The sequence below is a fragment of the Dama dama genome, chromosome 19 (assembly GCF_033118175.1).
Source record: "Dama dama isolate Ldn47 chromosome 19, ASM3311817v1, whole genome shotgun sequence".
NCBI lineage: Eukaryota > Metazoa > Chordata > Mammalia > Artiodactyla > Cervidae > Dama > Dama dama.
In genome coordinates, this window is record NC_083699.1 from 66081830 (window position 1) to 66102386 (window position 20557).

Here is a 20557-nt window from a genome sequence, read left to right on the forward strand (position 1 = left end):
TGGCCATTATTTTTCGAGTATTTCTTGAGTTCTTGTTTTCTCCGAGGATTCCAGTTATCTCTCTTATACCATTTGCTATTGTTTCACAGCTCTTGGATGCTGGCTTTTTGGTTTGTTTTTTTTTTAATACTGGAGTGGGTAGCCTATCCCTTCTCCAGCAGATCTTCCTGGCCCAGGAATCAAACCAGGGTCTCCTGCATTGCAGGCAGATTCTTTACCAACTGAGCTATCAGGGAAGACCTGGTTTTTTTTTTTTTTTAACTTTTTTGCCCTTTGCATTTTCAGTTTGTGTATTTTCTGATGTCTTCACTATTCCTTTTAGGCAGTATTTCCTATTGATGAGCCTGTCAGAAGCATTTTTCATTTCTGTTACTATGTTTTTGGTTTTTAGCATTTCCCATTGACTTGTAGTTTCTATATCTCTGAAATTACCTATTTGATCTTGCGTGTTGTCCGCCTTTTTCATTAAAACCTATAATACGTTAATCATAATTTTTTGTTTTTTAATGTCCAAACCTGTAGTTCCAGTGTCTGTGTCCTATTTGAATCTGGTTTTCATGATTGTCTCTTCAGACCATGTTTTTTTCTTGCCTTATGGTGTGCCGTGTTCTTTTTTTGTTGAAAGCTAGGTATGTTACCCAGGGCAGTGGATAGGTAATAAGGATTTGTGATCATCTAGACAGGAGTTAGATGTTAGCAGTCTGTGTTAAAGTCTGTTGTTGTTATAGTTACCTGTGAGGTTTGTTGTTGCTATGGGCCCGTGAGACTTACTCCTCTGGTGACTTTGTTGCTCCTGTTGGCTTCGGGTCTTCCCTCTGTGCTCCTCCCCGTGACGAGCCTGTCTCTTGCAGCTTTCCCACAAGTGTTTCTGCCTCTCCAGGAATAGAGCTTTTCTTTCTCATCCCTTCCCCTCCTCTGTCATCCTCTATGGTCATGAGGCCATTCTCTCTGCAGATTAAGACAAAGTTTGGGCAGAGCAGTGCCCTCCCCCAGGGGCAGTGATAGTCCACCAGTGCCCCAAGGACCCAAGTCTCAGATGGCTTTTCCCCTGCGTATTAAACCTTTTCTCCCTTAAAGGAGCTGAGAAAGTCCAGCCCCAGAAAGAGCCCCGTTCTTTCTGTGAGTCTAAGCGATGTCCCTGGGGAAAACACCTGCAAGGGCGGGCCTCCCGATGGCTTCAGCCCTGGGAGCTTCGTGCTGTTTGTCACATTGCTAGTTTTCTCTCTCCAGACTGGAGGCTCCTGCCTCAGGTAAGCAAATGCTTGGGTCCTGCATCTTCCTGAAAGCACCGCTCCTTCTCCAGATCTGGGGGTGGCTGGTGGTTCTTTGACCTCTGCTCTCTCGTGGGTTCACATGAAGTTGCTGTCTGTCCCGCTCATGGGCCTGTAAGGATAGGCTCTTCGTCTCTCCACCTCTGCACTGGAGCTGAATTCTTTTATTTCTCCTAGCAGTCTGCTGTCCTTTAACACAAGTGGATAGAGCTAGCTGTTCAAACAGTGAATTGAGGGAGAAATTCATTTTCCATTCCTGGTGATTGTAACCTTTGTTCTCTATCTTTTTAAAAAAGTTAATGTCATTTTTGTCACCTATCTTCTGTCATATACACTACTGATCCCTCTAAATACATGGGTCTGTTTGGGGACACTCTTTAGTCTCACTGATATGTTGGCCCCCATTCTCAAACCACACTGTTTAGTACTACATTTTGTAATGTGTTTTGATGTCCTGTGGTATGCCTCCTCCTCCATTGCTTTTCATCTAAAAATTGTCTTGGCTGTTCTAAAGGTTTTTACTTCCAGATGAATAAAATTCACCTTATCAAATTTCTTGAAATCTGTGAGGATTCGGTTGAGATTGCAATAAACTCCAATTTATAAGCAGAGTTATAGGTAGAACTGACCCGTCCTATAACTTTATATATCTGCTTATTAAGGTCCTTATTTACATTAAATACAAGTTTATTATTTTTCTCTATAATGCTGTTATATATGTGTTGAAACCCATTACCAGAATATACCAGGAACACACTTGTATTTTAAAAGGGGGGTTTTCTTAGCTCGCTGCATCAAGGGAAAATATACCCAGAAGACGTGTGGGAGCATCTCAGTAAAGGGAGTTGGAAGGCCTTCATAGGATTCAGGGTTATAGTGGATGATTCAGAGGAGGGCTGAGGGAGCAGAGGCAGATTTTGATTTATCATCCCTCTGGAGTTACATGCTTCTGAAATGCTCAGTTTGGAATATGTGATAGACAGTATACGCAGTTAAAAATAATTCGTTGATGTGTTTAAAAGAGATCCATCAACAAGGACCTACTGTATAGCACAGGGAACTCAGCCCAATACTCTAATAACATAAATGGGAAAAGAATTTGAAAAGAAGATACATGTATACGTATAACTGAATCACTCTACACCTGAAACTAAGGCAATAGACGTTGTTAATCAACTATACTCCAATATAAAATTTAAAAATTTAAAAAAAAAAAAAAAGGAACAAAATTATTTGTTAAACTGAGATCTTGCCCCTCGTAGCAGTATTGAATGTTACATGCTTTAATGTGAAAATGACCTGTTCCTCAATTTACCCTGTAACAGTGACTGTTGAGTTCTCTGCAGCAGTGTGCACATGGAAATAGCATCTCCATGTGCGTTGTGTTTTTCTGTATGTATCAGCATGGATGTTGTGTTTAAGTTATTTTGTGTTTTTCTCCTCTCTAGCAAAATCCTCTTTATGACACAGAAAGATGCAAGGTGTTCCAGTGTGATCTGACCAAAGATGACCTTCTGGAGCACGTGCCCCCAGAGTCTGTGGATGTTGTCACCTTGATATTTGTGCTCTCTGCAGTTCACCCTGATAAGATGCACCTTGTCTTACAAAACATTTACAAGGTTAGTGATTGCGAGCCTGCATTTGAGGGTTCGACATCCTGACTTTTCACTTACCTTCCCTCTGAGGCTCACATGCCATCTTAATTCACAGTCTCCCTGTTCTTACAAGGTGGGCTGTGTAGTCAGTGTATGAAAAGAAGTTCTCCTGCGTAAAACATCCACCTTAAGTTCTGATTGGCTTAGTGGCCATAGCTGCACTTCAGAGCTTGGCCGGCCTTGGAGCAGCTGCCTGGGATCTGTGGAGCCCTGCGGTAAAGCCAGAGGGAGCAGGGGCCAGCGCACAGAGCACACAGGCTGGAGTCAGCGTGCCTCGAGTTAAGCCTTACTTCCCTCCGCAGGCCGCTGCCTTTACCTCTCTGAGCCTCCGTTTCATTATCTGTGGAATGTTGAGATAATGGTTCCTAGATCTTGGGATTTGGGGCAGATTATATGAGATGTTTTTGCAGTACCTAGTAATGGTGAGTGCTCTTAAAAGTCAGCCATGGTCATTGTTGCCTCTCCCATCGTTGCTGTTAGAACCTAAGCTACTGTGACTACCAGCAGGCTGCTGCAGCACTCAGGGAGTGAAGTCGCACTTCCAAATAATGGGACTTGAGACAGGCCACCTTATCGTCCTTCCCTTTGACGGTTCAGGTGAACGTGAAGGATTGAGAAAGCTGGGGATTAGACCGATGGAAAAATGGTGAGGGTGGTCAGAGGGTGACTTGTGTGACATTGAGAGTATGAAGGGGTTATCACACTTCATGGTGTGGGAAGACTTTAGAACATTACTGTGGGAGTGAGTGATTAAGGTAAGGTGAAGGATGAAATCTTTGAAAAAGAGAAGCTCAAATCATTGAATCCAGCATATTTGGAAGGGTAATTCATGTGTATGTTCATATTAATTGGAGTTAAAAATGGAGTAGTGTACGGATAAAAGCATAAACCAGAAGAAACATTAATCATGAAATCGAGGGAAACGACCCTGGAACTAATAGATGCCCTCGTGGCTCAGTGGTAAAGAATCCATCTGCCAGTGCAGGAGATGTGAGTTCGATCCCTGGTTTGGGAACATCTCCTGGAGCAGGAAATGGCAACCCACTCCAGTACTCTCACCTGGGAAATCCCATGGGCAAAGGAGCCTGGCAAGCTACAGTCTATAGCAAAGAGTGTCGCAAAGAGTCAGACATGACTTAGTGACTAAACAACAGCAATGATAAGGGGTAGTGGGTGGTGGTATGAGCTGACGACAGGAGGTTCAGAGCTGAAACTTGAGGGGAGAAACAGGGATGCACAGAAAGAAGCAGTGGGGGCAAGGAGGACCCTGTCCCATCCCCGCACTCGGTGATACTTGGGCCATGGGCGAAAACACTGACTGCATGAGAGGTGGCAGGGAAAACTGTCCTCAGGGGACAGTCAGGTTGTTAGCACAGGAATGTGAAGGGAGCATTCAGGATACCAGTGATTTCACTGATGAAGGGTCCAGGGACTAGGAAGGAGCGGGAGACAGGAGTAAGGAATGTCTGGGACTTCGTGGGGAGGACAGTGCCCACTGTCAGTACTGTTCATCGTTGTGCTAGAGATCCCAGTCAGCGGGAAAACACCAGAAAGAAGAATGAGAAAGAAATACATTGTTTTCAGATAGTATAATTGTCTATTGAGAAAATATTAAAGAATATTAATATTAAATAATTACACAGGTATAAGATGAATGCCACAGAATTGTATGCTTTATTTAAAAAAGTAACATGCACTGTGTAATCATGTTCCACTTCATGATATATTTTACCCTGTTGTTTAAGTTTGAGGTTTTTGGTAGACTTTTTCTTTTTTTTTTTTTTGAGGAAATTGACAAGTTGATTCTAAATTTACATCAAGGAATAGAGTCAAAACATTCCTGAAGAAGGAGATGGGCAGATTTATACCTTACCAGATATAAAGGCTCATTACAGCTATAGTTACTAAGACAGATGGTATTTGCAGAGGGACAGAAAAATTGACAAATGAAATATGATAGCTTAGAAGAAGATCCATGTATGTATGGAAATTTGATAGTTGATAGAGGTGACATTGGAAGATGACTGGGAAAAGGACTGCTCAGGAAGTGATTCTGGGACCATTGGTGGTCCATGTGGGAAAAATCCAGAATTGTTTTCCTGCTTCACATCCTTATGCAAAAGTCATTTTGTATGGATTTAAAGGTGGATTTAAAGACTTACCTGGAAAAGACAAAAAATTTAAGCCTTTCAGAAGAAACTGTAAGAAAGAAATCTTTGACTTCAGAGTGGGGAAAATTTTCTCAAAGACTGAAAAGCATCTGTGCATAAAGATGATATAATAAAATTAGGAGTTTGTTTTCTTCAAATGATAAAATGATACAAAGAAATTAGAGAGACCAGGTGGGAAAAGTAACTTAAAATCTACTCAACTGAGAGCCTTCTCTGGTAGTCCAGTGATTAAGACTCCTTCCTTCCACTGCAGAGGGGCATGGGTTTGATCCCTGGTCCTCTGTTTGGGGAACTAAGATCCCACATGCCACTCACTGTGGCAAAAAAAAACCCCAAAAAACTATTCAGCTGACAAAGATTAGTATTTCAGAATGTATAAAGAGTTCTTGGGTAACGGTAAGAATGACAATGGAAAAACAGTCTTTTTATAGATGAGAATATACAGATAGTAAGTTAACATATGAACAGATAACCTCAGTAACCCAGGAAATGGAAAATAAAGCCTTAATGAGACACCATTAGATTATAATAAAGTCCAACAGAGCCTGGTATTAATGAGGAAATCCCTCTTCTTGATTTAAATGAAAACATATAGCATGTTGTGTGTATTTTAGTAATAATGAAATGTTATGTTAAAAAAAACAAAAATGCTGACTTGAGCTGTCTCAGTCCACACCTGGCCTCTGTTGTAACCTTTCTTAGGCTAATAAGTTCCATTTCAGCCTCCTCCTGTTTTAGCCCTCAATAGAATTCCTTTTTCAGCTGACCTGGAATGAGTTCATAACAGCAGTGTGAGGCCCCCATACACGGTGACTGGTTCATTAATTGGATATCATGTGCTTCATCAGAAAGTTAGCGGAAGAAGCAGCCTCTCAGCCTCTGACAGTCAGACACCCTTTGGGCAGCTCTCCAGTCCTGTATGAGCAACCACAGTAACATGGTTTTCCATGGTAGAGCTAATTACACTAGGATGGTAACACCAGAGGAATTTTAAAACCACTTAATTTTAAACTGAAAGGGAACCTTAAAGTTGGGTTCCCTCATTTTTGGAATGAAATGGTGGAGTAAAAATCAACCAAATCTGTCGTCAGAAGACAGGATTTTGGTTTTCCCTGTGCCACTGACTTGCCCTGAAAGTCTGAGCAAATCACTTGTACTCTGAACCTCACTCACCAAGAGTGGGTCTGACTGATCTCACCTGCCGTCTTCATGGAGCTGTTGGGAGGATGAGAAACCCAGCAAAGGCACAATCCTGCCTCAGAGGAGGTGTTAGTACCGTAATTTCTGTTTTACAGACGAGAAAACACATTCAGAGGGATGGAGTAATTTGTCTAGGGTCATTCAGCCAGTTAACAGAAGAGCTGGCCTATGGATCAGGAGTTCCCAGATTCCTGAGCGAGAGTCCCATGCGGCCTTCCCTTCCTTCTGAAAATAAGAGTGAGTCTCATACAAATTAAAGTTTTCAGATTGTTTTCTTCTCAGTTAGTCACATTTTAAAATTTAGCATTTCTGACCAAAGTAAGAATGTTTTTATCCAAGAGGCTCTTTATTGACAGTATTTTAAATGCATGCTAGTGTTGATAAGAATTCGCTAAGTGAGAAAATCTGCAGCACACTTGGAAGTATTATGGACTCTTTCATACTCTATTCAGGAAGAGGAAATATCAAATTACCTCAGATATCTACTGTAATAGGTAGTATATGTCATACGTTGTAAAGATTATCTTGCAGATGTGATGAGTCAGAATATACTTAGTAGTAAAATCAATGCCCCCTTTTGAAGACCACTTTCACTTGGTAATGTTACACAGTTTGAAAGAATACCCACTTAAAAAACAAGTGTCACAGCAAGTACCTTGTTCTTTTCATTCTGGAAAGCATATGGCTGTTTGCTTTGTAGGAGAGGAGCTGTTATACGATGCTCTGCAGATTTTACCTTCCAGTTTTTGAAACGCCTGCTCTGTGACAACTGTTTCTAAAACCTGGGGTAAGGGACTCCCACCGGGGCCTGACACTTGTCCCTTCTCTACACACTGCGCTGGCCTGAGGGTGCTCCACCTCAAAGCAAGAAGTGCAGCAGTAGGGGGAGAATGGGTAGTGTTAGCCCTTCCCTCCCAGCCTCTCTGGTCTTGGTAGGAGTGAGGACAGAATTGGACTGACACTCCCCCTCCCCATTGCTGCCCGGGACTAACAAACATCCCTGATCTTCTAGTGTGATGCCATTTGACCCAAGTATGAGCTCGGACTCTGCTGTTTAACAGCTGCTGTATGATTGTGGGCACATCACTTCCTTTTTCTGCTACCAGTTTCTTAGTCTCAGGGGATAATCACACTTTTCCTCCCAGAATTGTTTGAAGACTTAGTGAGAAAATGTCTGGTCAGCTGTAAAGGGCTTAGCATGGTGTTAGCATGGTGGGCAAGCCATACAGAACTGCAGTGCAGGAGACCAGAACTGACACTCAGGATGAGGAAGGCCAAAACATGACTTCGTATTGATTATATATATATATTTAAAGAAGCAGTTTGACTTACAGGGTCATGGATTAGGAGATGGCTGATAAAGTGATGGGAGAATAATATATTAGTGAGGGTACGTGTTTTTTCCTCTGATGTCTTTAGCGTTTTGATTATGGCACTGGACCTTCGAGAGTGCTCTCCTCAGAGCTCAGGAAGTACCCCCACAGCACATGGGACTCTGCCAGGCCTTACCACACCTTTGCTTGGCAGGCCCTTTTCCTTTGTAGTACGGGTATTTCAGTCTGGCCCTTTTCATCTTGTCACAAATGTAAGCTATTCTCATCCGTAAAATAATCAGGTTTTAATTTATAATAAGTTCTGTCTGAGTGGGTCCCTGAGTTATGTGCAGCCTGTTTTGTTTTGTAGGTATTAAAACCAGGCAAAAGTGTCTTGTTTCGCGACTATGGGCTGTATGATCATGCCATGCTTAGGTTTAAAGCCGGGAGCAAACTTGCAGAAAACTTCTATGTTAGACAAGATGGAACCAGATCATATTTTTTCACTGATGGTAAGATTGCTGGAATTGGTCATGATTTCTGTTTCCTTGATTGCGTTGTCACTGTAGTACTGCTTGGGGTTGGGGGCGACTGGACTCCACACACAGGCGCACTCATCAATGGTGAATGAACACACCAGTGGTATGTGAACCAAACCCATTCACACACATCACTTACCGCATCAGCCGTGAGCTCACAGGCTCTCTAGTGAGGGTGTTCATTTAGTGACCCGGGTCAGTAGACAGGCTGTGATGCGCCATGTGGATGAGGCCAGGAGCAGTGTTGGGAAGGCTGGGGGGGCAAACCAGAATCTTCACTTTATTCCCTCAGAAATCAAGCAAATAGGACAGGATAGTGCCTTGAGATTACTAGAGTCTCACAAAGGTAAGAGGCCTTTTTCTATAAAAGTGATTGAAACTTAAGTACATAAACTTGCTAATAGGGTGGTCTTTAAAAGGTCATTTTTGATAAGAAAACAATCCAAATGTTGAATATGACTTTAGTACTTTGAACATTAGTTTTAAGCCTATTTTATACAGGCATACCTTGTTTTATTGTGCTTAGCAAACACTCCAGTTTTCACAGATGGGAGGTTTGTTGCAACCCTGTGTTGAGCAAGCCTATTGGCGCCATTTTTCCAATAGCATTTGCTCACTTAATGTCTTGCAGTATTTCAGACTTTTTCATTAGTATTATATTTGCTATGGTGGTCTGTGGTCAGTGATCTTTAATATTACTACTAAGATTCACTGAAGACTCAAATGGTGGTTAGCAGTAAAGTATTTTTTAATTAAGGTATGTGCATTGTTTTTTTAGACACAATGCTCTTGCATTGTGTCTACACCACAGTATAGTGTAAACATAATTTATATATACTGGAGAACCAGAAAATTCGTGATGCTTACTTTATTGCTTTTTTCGCCTTTTTTGCGGTGAACTGAACCCACAGTATCTCTCAGGTATGCCTGTAATATGAACTGTAATATAATTACCTTCTTAAGCTCTAATTTTTATATTTGTTACACACACACACTGAGCACACACAATGAGTGAACACACACTGTATGAGTGAACATACACTGTATGAGTGAGCACACACACTGTATGAACACACACACTGTTTGAGTGAGCACACACACTGTATGAACACACACACTATATGAGTGAGCACACACTGTATGAAGACACACACTGTATGAGTGAGCGCACACACTGAGTGAGCACACACACACTGAACGAGCACACACACTGTATGAACACACACACTATATGAACACACACTGTATGAGTGAGCACACACACTATGAGTGAGCGCACAGAGTGAGCGCACACACTATGAGTGAGCACACACACTGAGCACACACACTGTATGAACGAGCACACACACTTTATGAACACACACACTGTATGAACACACACTGTATGAGTGAGTGCACACACTGTATGAGTGAGCACACTGTATGAGTGAGCACACACACTGTATGAACACACTATATGAGTGAGCACACTGAATGAGTGCACACACTGTATGAGTGAGCACACACACTGAGTGAGCACACACTGAGTGAGCACACACACTGTATGAGTGAGCACACACACTGTATGAACGAGCACACGCACTTTATGAACACACTGTATGAGTGAGCACACACACTGAGCGCACACTGTATGAACACACACACTATGAGTGAACACACACACTGTATGAGTGAGCACACACACTGTATGAACACACACACTGTGAGTGAGCACACACACTGAGTGCAGGGTCTGGGGCTGTGCTGCTGGTGGGGAATCCTGATGGGACAAGGAGCGTGTGATCCAGGTTGGTTAGCCTCTTGGTGATCATTTGGGAGTTTCTGCTGACAGGGAGAAGTGTGTTCACTCCCAGAGCAGAGCCTTCTCACCTCCTCACGGTGAGGTTCCCTCAGCCTCCCACTATACTGACTGTTGCTCTGGGTGCAGTGCCATCCAGACTGCAAGCGCTGCTGATCTGCTTGTCTTCCAGAATTCCTGGCGCGGCTCTTTCTGGACACAGGTTACAAAGAAGAGGTGAATGAGTATGTGTTTCGTGAGACGGTGAATAAAAAAGAAGGACTGTGTGTGCCGAGGGTTTTCCTTCAGAGCAAGTTCCGAAAGCCTCAGAATACCCAAGCTCCTGTTACCCCAGACCTGGGCCATGAGTCCTGACCTTTCACAAGGTTGATCTCTGTGCCTTTCCTTGACAAGCAGAATTTAAACTCACTCTTTATTTTGTGTATTTTTGTATTTTAACTTTTTTAAAGGGATGTGTATACAAGTAAAAATACAAATAGCAGTGCCTGAAAAGGAAAGTTTTATGGTATAACATAATATTCCACGTAGAAATGCAGAAGGGCCCTGAGCACTTAAGCACCCCTGTTATTCATTGTTCCTGCAAGTCTAAGTGTGTCTCCAAGCAGCGTGTCAGACAATGTTGTGGAAAAATGAGGCCAAATAGACCAACATAACACCTCCAAATGTATTTTTAGCTTGAAGGAGTGCTCTTTTTCCACTGCCTCATATTTGCCCATTTTCCTCTGCTTTGACTCATTTGTGTGCCACCTCAAGACCAGTGTCTACAAATTCCCTTTCTGCTATGTCTCAAGAACACCCCCTGGCTCCCTGCCTCGTTCTCAAGACCCTTCACCCATCCCTGAGGGAGAGGGGGAGGTCGTCCCCTGTCCCCGCATTCCACTGGGACATGAGGCGGTGGCCGCTAGGCCGTCAGGACCGCCTGGCCCAGTGCTGAGGTGGCCCATGTGACTGTCCATAACCTGTTGCCCAAGGGCTCCTGTGTAACAACGTTTACTTTACATAATCGGAGTTCTTTTGGTCTGCCAACAAAAGTTGATCCTGGAAGCCTTTATGTTTCCCTTTTTGCAGAAAGCTCTTGATGAGAACATGTGTCTCAAGTGTAATGTCTGGGCTGTCCACACAGTCAACCAAGGCCCTAAAACCCCAGTCACCTCTGAGAGGGGGTGGCCCCCACGGGGAGGGGCTGGACACAGTCATAAGTATTCTGTGCAATGAGCTCTTAGAGGGGAGAAGGACACAGTGGGCTCAGACTGTGCTCACCAGGGGTCCTCCGTCTGCCGTCTCCCCCTGACTGGAAGGATCTGAGCAGCAGCGGAAACAAGAGGAACTGCTGACTGACTGCTCTGTGGCTCTACGTATTCTCTCCCTTTCCCTTGAAGGCTGGAAGATGGCTCGCCCAGGTAAGCGCAAAACTGAGGAGGGCTTTGAAATCAGAGTTGTACTTTGAAATCAACCTGTAAAGAAACCAAGGGGAGAGCGCTCACGGGCCTTCTCGTTAAGCAGGCCCAGCCCCGGAGAAGCTGGTTAGCAGAGCATCTCCACTAGCCCCAGGCTCCCCCACCCCAGTCCAGGCTCTTTCCCCTTTATCCCACACCCTGTTTCAGCCCTGGCACACCTCTCAACATCTGCTCCTTAGAGCCCCTTTCACCCTTTTCCTCCACTGCTTCTGACCAACGTCCCTTGGCTTTTAATGGCTGAGCTAGATAAAAACAGGATATTTAAAGTAGGAAGTGGAGAGCAGTGGTGGAAGGGTAAGGTTGGGTTTTTGTTATCGGAAGTCAGTTGTGGCCTTACTCTGTTAGAACCTCGGATTCCTTGTAAGGCATGGGTAACTGTCTTGAGACCTACTGGAGGTTGCTGACCTGGCCCAGCACGTGCCCTGGAGTCAGGAGTGGATCTAAAGCATGCTGAGCAGGCTGACAAGGACCTGGCTCTAAGACCAGGCCCCTCTGCTGGTGGTTGGCCTGTGAACAAGGCACACGGTTTCCTCCAAGCACAACTTGGAGTTGTCTCCATCCTCAGGAGCATTAATGGCCCCAAACTCCTGCCCTGTAAACGAAAGGCTGCAGATTTTTCACTTGGAATGTTTAAAGCTGGCCTAAGGACATGTGCGGCTCTGACGCTGAGCCAGGTAACCTCAGTGACCCCAGTTTAAAATACATTGGTTGTAAAATATACTTAGAGTTGAATGAGGTCCCATAGTTTGTCACGGTTTGGGCCAGTAGACTGGTGTAAGAGACAATAAAAGCTGGCCTTGGTTCTCTTGCCTCGGTGTCCCATGTCCCTTCTCCCTGGGACCCCCCCCCCCCCATTACTGCACCCCAAACTGACAGAGATGCAGGGTCTACTGCAGGTAGGGTGCCCAGAGGATCCAGGAAAAGAAGCCACAGTTGGTTTAGTAGCGAAACTCTGTAACAACATTTGCTAAATCATAGACTGCCAAGAGTCAGCCAATATTGCCCTGTCTTCACAGGCAGGAAATAGCCCCAGAAAGGTAGTGAATCCTGGTTTATAGTGCTATAATAAAAAATAACACAGGTGTTATCACCTTCTCGAGTAAGGTTTATACTATATATAGTATAGGGTATTTATTATACTACATGTGTTTGCTAAGTTGGTTCAGTTGTGTTTGACTCTGCAATCCTACGGACCATAGCTCACCAGCCTGTTATGTCCATGGGATTCTCCAGGCAAGAATACTCAAGAGGGTTGTCATTTCCTCCTCCACGGGATATTCCCAAACCAAGGGTCAAACCCACGTCTTTCATGTCGCCTGTATTGGCAGACAGGTTCTTTACCACTAGTCCTACCTGGGCAGCCCATTATATTACATACATACATACACTGTATACCATATACAGTGTTTGCTGTACACAGTCAGCAAAAAGAATGCCGAGAGCTGACTGTGTCAGAACATGAACTTATCGCAAAATTCAGACTGAAACTAAAGAAAGTAAGGAAAACCATTAGGCCATTCAGTTATGACCTAAATCAAATTCCTTGTGATTATTCAGTGGAAGTGACAAATAGATTCAAGGGATTAGATCTGATAGAGTGCCTAAAGAATTATGCACGGAGGTTCATGACATTGTAAAGGAAACAGTGATCAAAACCATCACTCAGAATAAGAAATGCAGGAAGGCAAAATGGTTATCTGAGAAGGCCTTACAAATAGATGAAAAAAGAAGAGAAGCAAAAGGCAAAGGAGAAAAGGAAAGATATACCCATCTGAATGCAGAGTTCCAAAGAATAGCAAGGAGAGATAAGAAAGGCTTCCTAAGTGATCAATGCAAAGAAATAGAGGAAAACAATAGAATGGGAAAGACTAGAGATCTCTTCAAAAAATTAGAGACATCAAGGGAACATTTCATGCAAAGATGGGCTCAATAAAGGACAGAAATGGTGTGGACCTAACAGAAGCAGAAGATACTAAGAAGAGGTGGAAGAATACACGAAGAACAATACAAAAAAAATCTTCATGACCCAGATAACCATGATGGTGTGATCATTCAGCTAGAGTCATACATCCTGGAACACGAAGTCAAGTGGGCCTTAGGAAGCATACTATGAACGAAGCTAGTGGAGGTGATGGAATTCCAGTTGAGCTATTTCAAATCCTGAAAGATGATGCTGTGAAAGTGCTGCACTCAATATGCCAGCAAATTTGGAAAACTCAGCAGTGGCTACAGGACTGGAAAAAGTCAGTTTTCATTCCAATCCCAAAGAAAGGCAATGCTAAAGAATGTTCACACTACCGCACAATTGTACTCATTTCACATACTAGCAAAGTAATGCTCAAAATTCTCCAAGCTAGGCTTCAACAGTATATAAATTGAGAACTCGTAGATGTACAAGCTGGGTTTAGGAAAGGCAGAGGAACCAGAGAACAAATTGCCAACATCAGTTGGATCACAGAGAAAGGAAGAGAATTCCAGAAAAGCAGCGACTTCTGCTTCATTGACTACGCTAAAGCCTTTGACTGTGGATCACAACAAACTGCAGAAAATCCTTAAAGAGATGGGAATACCAGACCACCTGACCTGCCTCCTGAGAAATCTGTATGCAGGTCAAGAAACAACAGTTAGAACTGGACATGGAGCAACAGATTGCTTCCAAATTGGGAAAGGAGTAGGTCAAGGCTGTATATTGTTACCCTGCACATTTAACTTATATGCAGAGTACATCACAGGAAATGCTGAGCTGGATGAAACACAAGCTGGAATCAAGATTGCCGGGAGAAATATCAATAACCTCAGATATGCAGATGACACCACCCTTCTGGCAGAAAGCAAAAAGGAACTAAAGAGCCTCTTGATGAAGGTGAAAGAGGAGAGTGAAAAAGCTGACTCAAAACTCAACATTCAAAAAACTAAGATGGTGGCATCTGGTCCCATCACTTCTTGGCAAATAGATGGGGAAACAATGGAAACTGTGACAGACTTTATTTTCTTGGGCTCCAAAATCACTGCAGACGGTGACTGCAGCCATGAAATTAAGATGCTTGCTTCTTGGAAGAAAAGCTATGACCAACCTAGACAGACATATTAGAAAGCAGAGACATCACTTTACCAACAAAGCTCCATCTCGTCAAAGCTATGGTTTTTCCAGTAGTCACGTAAGGATATGAGAGTTGGACCATAAAGAAAGCTGAGCTCCGAGGAATTGATACTTTTGAACTGTGGTGTTGGAGAAGACTCTTGAGAGTCCCTTGGACTTCAAGAAGATCCAACGAGTCCATCCTAAAGGAGATCAGTCCTGAATATTCATCAGAAGGACTGATGCTGAAGCTGAAGTTCCAGTACTTTGGCCACCTGATGTGAAGAGTCAACTCATTAGGAAAGGCCCTGATGCTGGGAAAGATTGAAGGCAGAGGAGAAGGGGACAACAGATGATGGGATGGATGGATGGCATCACCAACTCAATGAACATGAGTGAGCAAACTCCGGGAGATGGGTGAAGGATAGGGAAGCCTAGCGTGCTGCAGAGGTTGCAGGGTTGGACGCGACTGAGCGACTGAGCAACAACATACCATATGTGCTGGAAGCCGTTGTGGGAGATCCCACCCATGACGAGGTCATGAGGAGAAGACCTGACACGCAAGGCCTTTCAGGACACAAGGGACCCTCCAGGTTGGCCTCGGCCTCTACCCCACCCTGTATCCTCCCCGCCTTTCTGCTGTTGTTCTTGTTCGCCCTGCTGCAGATTCTTGTGTTGCCTGCAGGAGAGCAGGAGAGCTCTCCTGCTGCTCTTTCACTGAATAAAGACCAACTTAAAACCCTAATTAATAAATCTCCTAGACGCTGGTACCCTATGAAGGGGCCAGGGATGAAAGAAATGCTTCAATTCAAACCCTTTTGCTGGCATTCTGGCTTGTTTGATAAATGTGTGCTCCCATTGCAAAAAATGCTCATGATTGTTCTAAACATCCTAAGCACAGTACGCTAACAAAAGAAACCATTAAGGATAGGCCCCTCTGCGGGGTGAGAAAGGCTCCACAAATAAAATAGCCACAAATGTGCCTAGTAGAAAATACTTGAGATAGAGATTAGCTGGTGATTTCTTGGAGGTAGTTAACTTTTAGACTAAGAGCCTGTTTTGTGCTATATCTGCTGTTTTTGCAATCCTTCACATTTCTGTTCCATAAAAATGTAATCCTATCTGGTTCCCATAGAGATGACACCTATCGAAAAGAAAATAGACTAACCACAAGAGAAACAAGGTCAGCTACTGAGGCTGCTTAAGTCACACCTGGAGCAAGCCATAAAATGTTAACAGGCCTGAAGGCCAAATGATAAAAAAGACTCTTGTAAACGAGAAGTATGTGGATGACATCCTGTTTCTGTTGAAGGTCAAGTTGCTGTAATGTTTTGAGCTGATCCTTGTGTAAGCAATATGCACTTCCCCCAAAACAGATGTTGTTAAGGGTATAAAGGGGGAGTGCAAAAATAAACTTCAGACTTAGCCCCGAGCTTTGTCTCACTGTGTCCTTTGTCGCCGACGCCGTTCATCCTGAGGGTTCCCCTGGATCCTGCTGGGGCTGGACCCTGGCACATATGCAATACAATATGGTACTATTAATTTCTTTTGTGTTTTTATGTATACTACATGCAACAATCCTAACTGTGTTACGCTATTTAGAATATGAACATCTGGGTTCAAGTCCAGGACACCCCATGCAAGTAGCCAACCTCTTCCAGCCTTGGTCTTGATGTTTCTAGGACTGAGATCCTACTACTTGCAGCATGGGACTGCTACCAGGACTAAATGAGTGCTTTGTTTACTGTATAATTACACTTAAGTTTTAGTTATTTCTGTTAGTTTTTATCGCCTAAGAAAAGGACTGTCAATCCTCGGTCCTACAGGACCCTTTGAAAGGGCCTGGGATTTGAATGAGCCACCACAAGGTGGCGCTAGAAGCCAAATAGTCCCCCTGGCCTTCCCCAGCCCCAATCTTAATTGCATTTAAAGTGTGTCCACTTTTGTTGGCTTTGAAGAGGAAGGGCAAATCTTACAAATAGGGCAACTTTAGCTCGTAAGATAAATTTTTGCCTCACTGTGGGGATGAGAAAGCAAGGGTGCTTCTATCCAGCATTCACCCTCCTTTGCCTACTGAAGACAACATCTTTAGGCAATGGACTCTGCAGTGGTCTGCAAGTCCTCTTCCTCATCCTCAGATGGTTCTGTGGATTGGCTTTTATGATTGTCTGGGTTTAAAGCAAGAGAGAGAACCACAGCGTGGACCCTTGTTTGCCTCCCACGTTATTCAGTTAAACGTTGACAGCCTTTGGCTCCGTATTTCACAGTCATCCATCAAGGGAGGGGAAATCGTGAAATGAATTATGTCCACCAAGAGAGTAAAACAGTTCAGGACCAAGTTTGCTGTTGAGGAACAAATATTTAACAGAAACTTAAGTAGGCTCCACTACCGAAAGCAAAAGTAAAATTAGCTGTTTTTTTTTTTTTTTTTTCTTTCATTTTTGCTTTCTGCCCCTCTCTGATGTGTGACATTTCATTGGATGGTGTTCTGTAGGTGCCAGCTGGACAGAGAAGTCCGTGGGGTCCCTGTGGCTGAAGCACAGGGTTGGAAGGGAGGAGATGCAGGCACGTGCTGAGGGGCAGCCCTGCCATGTCTTCAGTAAGCCAGAGCAACACAGAGAGGAACCCAAACCCCCACAACACCAGAGGCAAGAGGAACAGGAAGACAGACTACCGGAAACCCGAGTGCGGCAACTGGCATCGCTTAGAAAGAGCATTTCCACACGTTCACAGCAGAAGCATTGTAGGCTGCAGTCTGGGATGGCCGTAGAGATGAGAAGGTGGCACACAGCTCCTCTAGGATATCTTACCAAGCACATCGAGAAAAATATCGAAACTAGATGATTCCCAGAGGAATTATAACTGCTAAAAATACAGTCAACTCTATTGAATCACAGCAAGATCCTCTATGACTCACCTTCCAAAGTAATGGAAATAAAGAGAAAAATAAACAAGTGGAACCTAATTAGTTTTGCACAGCCTAGGAAACTACAAACAAGGTGAAAAGACAACCCTCAGAATGGGAGAAAATGAATAATGAATGAAACAACTGACAAAGGATTAATTTCTAAAATATGCAAGCAGCTCATAAAACTGAATTCCAGAAAAACAGCCCAACATAAAGTGGGCAAAGACCTAAACAGACTTTTCTCCCAAGAAGACATACAAATGGCTAATAAACACACGAGAAGATGCTCAACGTGGCTCATTAGAGAAATGCAAATCAAAACCACAAACAGAAATCACCCACACCGGTCAGAATGGCCAGCATCAAAAGAAGCACAAATAATAAATACTGGAGAGGGTGTGGAGAAAAGGGAACCCTCTTGGACTGTTGGTGGGAATGTAAATTGATACAGCCACTATGAAAGACAGTATGGAGATTCCTGAAAAAACTGGGAGGAGAACCACCCTATGACCCAGCAATCCCACTCCTTGGCATATACCCTGAGGAAACCAAAACTGAAAAAGGCGCGTGTACCCCAATGTTCATTGCAGCACTGTTTACAATAGCTAGGACATGGAAGCAACCTAGATGTCCATCGACAGATGACTGGATAAAGAAGTTGTGGTGTTTACACAATGAAATATTACTCAGCCACAAAAAGGAACACATTAAAAAAAAAAGGGAACACATTTGAGTCAGTTCTAATGAGGTAGATGAACCTGGAGCCTATTATACAGAGTGAAGTAAGTCAGAAAGAGAAGAACTAATATCCTGTATAAATGCATGTGTATGGAATCTAGAAAGATGGTACTGATGAACCTGTTTACGGAGCAGCAATGGAGACACAAAACAAAGAACTTACAGACACGGGAGAGGGGGAGGGAAGGAGGGGGAGGGATGAATGGAGACAGTAACATGGACGCACACACACACCACATGTAAAACAGATAGCCAACGGGAGTTTTGTGTGTGACTCGGGGAGCTCAAACCAGGGCTCTGCAACAACCTAGAGGGGTGGGAAGGGGTGGGTGGTGGGAGGGAGGGTCAAGAGGGAGGGGACACGTGTACACCTTTGGCTGACTCACGTTGATGTATGGCAGAGGCCAACACAATATTGTGAAGCAGTTCTCCTTCAGTTAAAAATGAGTGTTTGGAAACAAAAAAATACATAGTCAACTCTAATTAGAAATAGTCATAAATAAATTGAGACTCCTTTTTCCTATGAAAGGAATAAAGCTTGAGAAAGAAAGTTCCATGCTGGTAAAGAAATAAATGTTCAGATTTTTTTTTTTTTTTTCAATTAGAGCTGATGCTTTTTCTTCTTTATACTTTTCTGAAATGTCCATGTTTTCTGTAATGAGCATATATGGCTTCTACAGTAAGGGAAAATGTGATCTAGTCCTCAGAACTCCTTTCAAAACCTCTTGGGTTAAGTGAGCTGAAATCCTCGTGACAAATCTGCTAGAATAAACCTTTTCAGCCTTTGAGATTCTTACAGACCAGGAGCTGGAAGACACCTCCCAGGAGTAAGAGAATGGGTGTCTCAGAACTGTCTTTTTGCTCCCCGTGCTCTGGAGTCTTGGGGAGGTGCCTTGGAACGGGGTTTCATTTGCTGGTCTCAGCTCTCCCTGGCTGCTTTGAGTTTGGAAATGCATATTCTTCAGTCCCTTGGAGAAATTTACTCAAATTATTCATTTAATTATTCTTCACCACTAAAACAAACACACACATACCCCACCTGTGTTTTCTCTCTTTCTGGAACTTTCATTAATAAAATGTTGAGCTTCCTGAACTGATGCCATAATTTTCCAATCTGTCCTCTCCTTCTCTGCCATCTTCTTTCTAAACATTTTGCTTGCTGGGAGATTTTGTTCACAATCCTTTCGTTGAGTTTTTTAATTTCTGCTTTTATAATTTTAATTTCCAAGAATGCTTTTTTATTCTTTCAATGTCCATTTTTAAAATAGCAACTGAGTCTTATTTCACAGAAGTAATGTCCTCTCTGATTTAAGGCATACACTTTGCACAGGGGCAGTATTGTCTCCCAAAGGAGCAAAAATCAGTTCTTTGAAGGCTGGTCAAAAATGTTAGATATTGCAATAACTTATGACTCTCCAAAACTCAACCCTTTTCATACTGTTCATGGGGTTCTCAAGGCAAGAATACTGAAGGGTTTGCCATTCCCTTCTCCAGGGGATCACGTTTTGTCAGAACTCTCCACCATGACCTGTCCGTCTTGGGTGGCCCTACACCATGACTCATAGTTTCACTGAATTAGAGAAGGCTATGGTTCATGTGATCAGATTAGCTAGTTCTCTGTGATTGTTGTTTTCTCAACCATATTTGACAAAATCATATTCTTTAATATTTAACTTTTCATTGGGAAAAAATATTTTGATTCTCATTTTTCCCCTTAGAGGTGAGGTTTAGGTTTTCCTCTCCCTGTATAGTCTCTGTATTAGTCTGGATTCTCTGGAGAAAGAGAACCAATATATATAGTTATATATAATATATATTGTATGTATAATATATATATTTATAATTATATAAATATATTTTTTTTATTTAGTCCGTGTTTTATTATAATTTTGTTATTTAATTTCATCCACACAGTTAGATGTTCTTTATCTTCTCAAACAAGTGAAGACATTTAACAGACAAATGGATGGATTTGGGGAGTTTATTAAGGATAATGTAAACTGTTAGCAAAACAAGTAAATGTCTGACATTTAAGAGGAAAAAGCAGGAGGGGAATAGAGAAATTCACAACAAAGCAAAGAGATGGGTAATTTAAAAATAAATGAGAGAGAGAGGTTGGTTTACTATAAGGAGTTGGCTTACACAGTTATGGAGGCTGGGAAGTCCAGGGTCTATAGTTTTCAAGCTGGGGACCCAGGGGAGCAAACAGGATAATTCCAGTCTGCATCTGACAGCCCGAGATGCAAGACTGTTGATGTTTAAGTTCAAGTCTGAGTCTGAAAGTGGGAGGAGATCAATGACCCAGATACAGACAGGCAGAGAGAAGAATTCTTTCTTATTCAGGCTTTCATCCTGTGCAGGCCCTCAGCAGATTGGGTGAGGCCCACCCACCGGGGGAGGGCAATCTGCTTTACTCAGTCTGCTGATT

The 20557-nt window shown here is 43.1% G+C and overlaps 1 protein-coding gene across 8 annotated transcripts in view; it reads left to right on the top strand.

The window, feature by feature from the left end:
• METTL6 (methyltransferase 6, tRNA N3-cytidine) overlaps positions 1-18300 on the top strand; it is a 22310-nt gene extending 4010 nt beyond the window's left edge. Inside the window, exons 3-6 of one of the 8 annotated variants that reach the window (XR_009697010.1) lie at positions 2720-2890; positions 6393-6534; positions 7981-8122; positions 11246-11265. Coding sequence is in view for 5 of the 8 variants with exons in the window: in XM_061167286.1 (XP_061023269.1) it covers positions 2720-2890; positions 7981-8122; positions 11246-11347; positions 16978-17327 (765 nt within the window). In the remaining 3 variants the exon portion in view is untranslated. Of the gene's footprint in view, positions 1-2719; positions 2891-6392; positions 6535-6997; positions 7085-7980; positions 8123-8441; positions 8496-10119; positions 10653-11245; positions 11348-15618; positions 15936-16977 lie in introns of those variants that run through there. The other 7 variants (XR_009697008.1, XR_009697009.1, XM_061167286.1 and 4 more) reach the window with 7 other exon arrangements.
• Positions 18301-20557: the final 2257 nt, after the last annotated feature.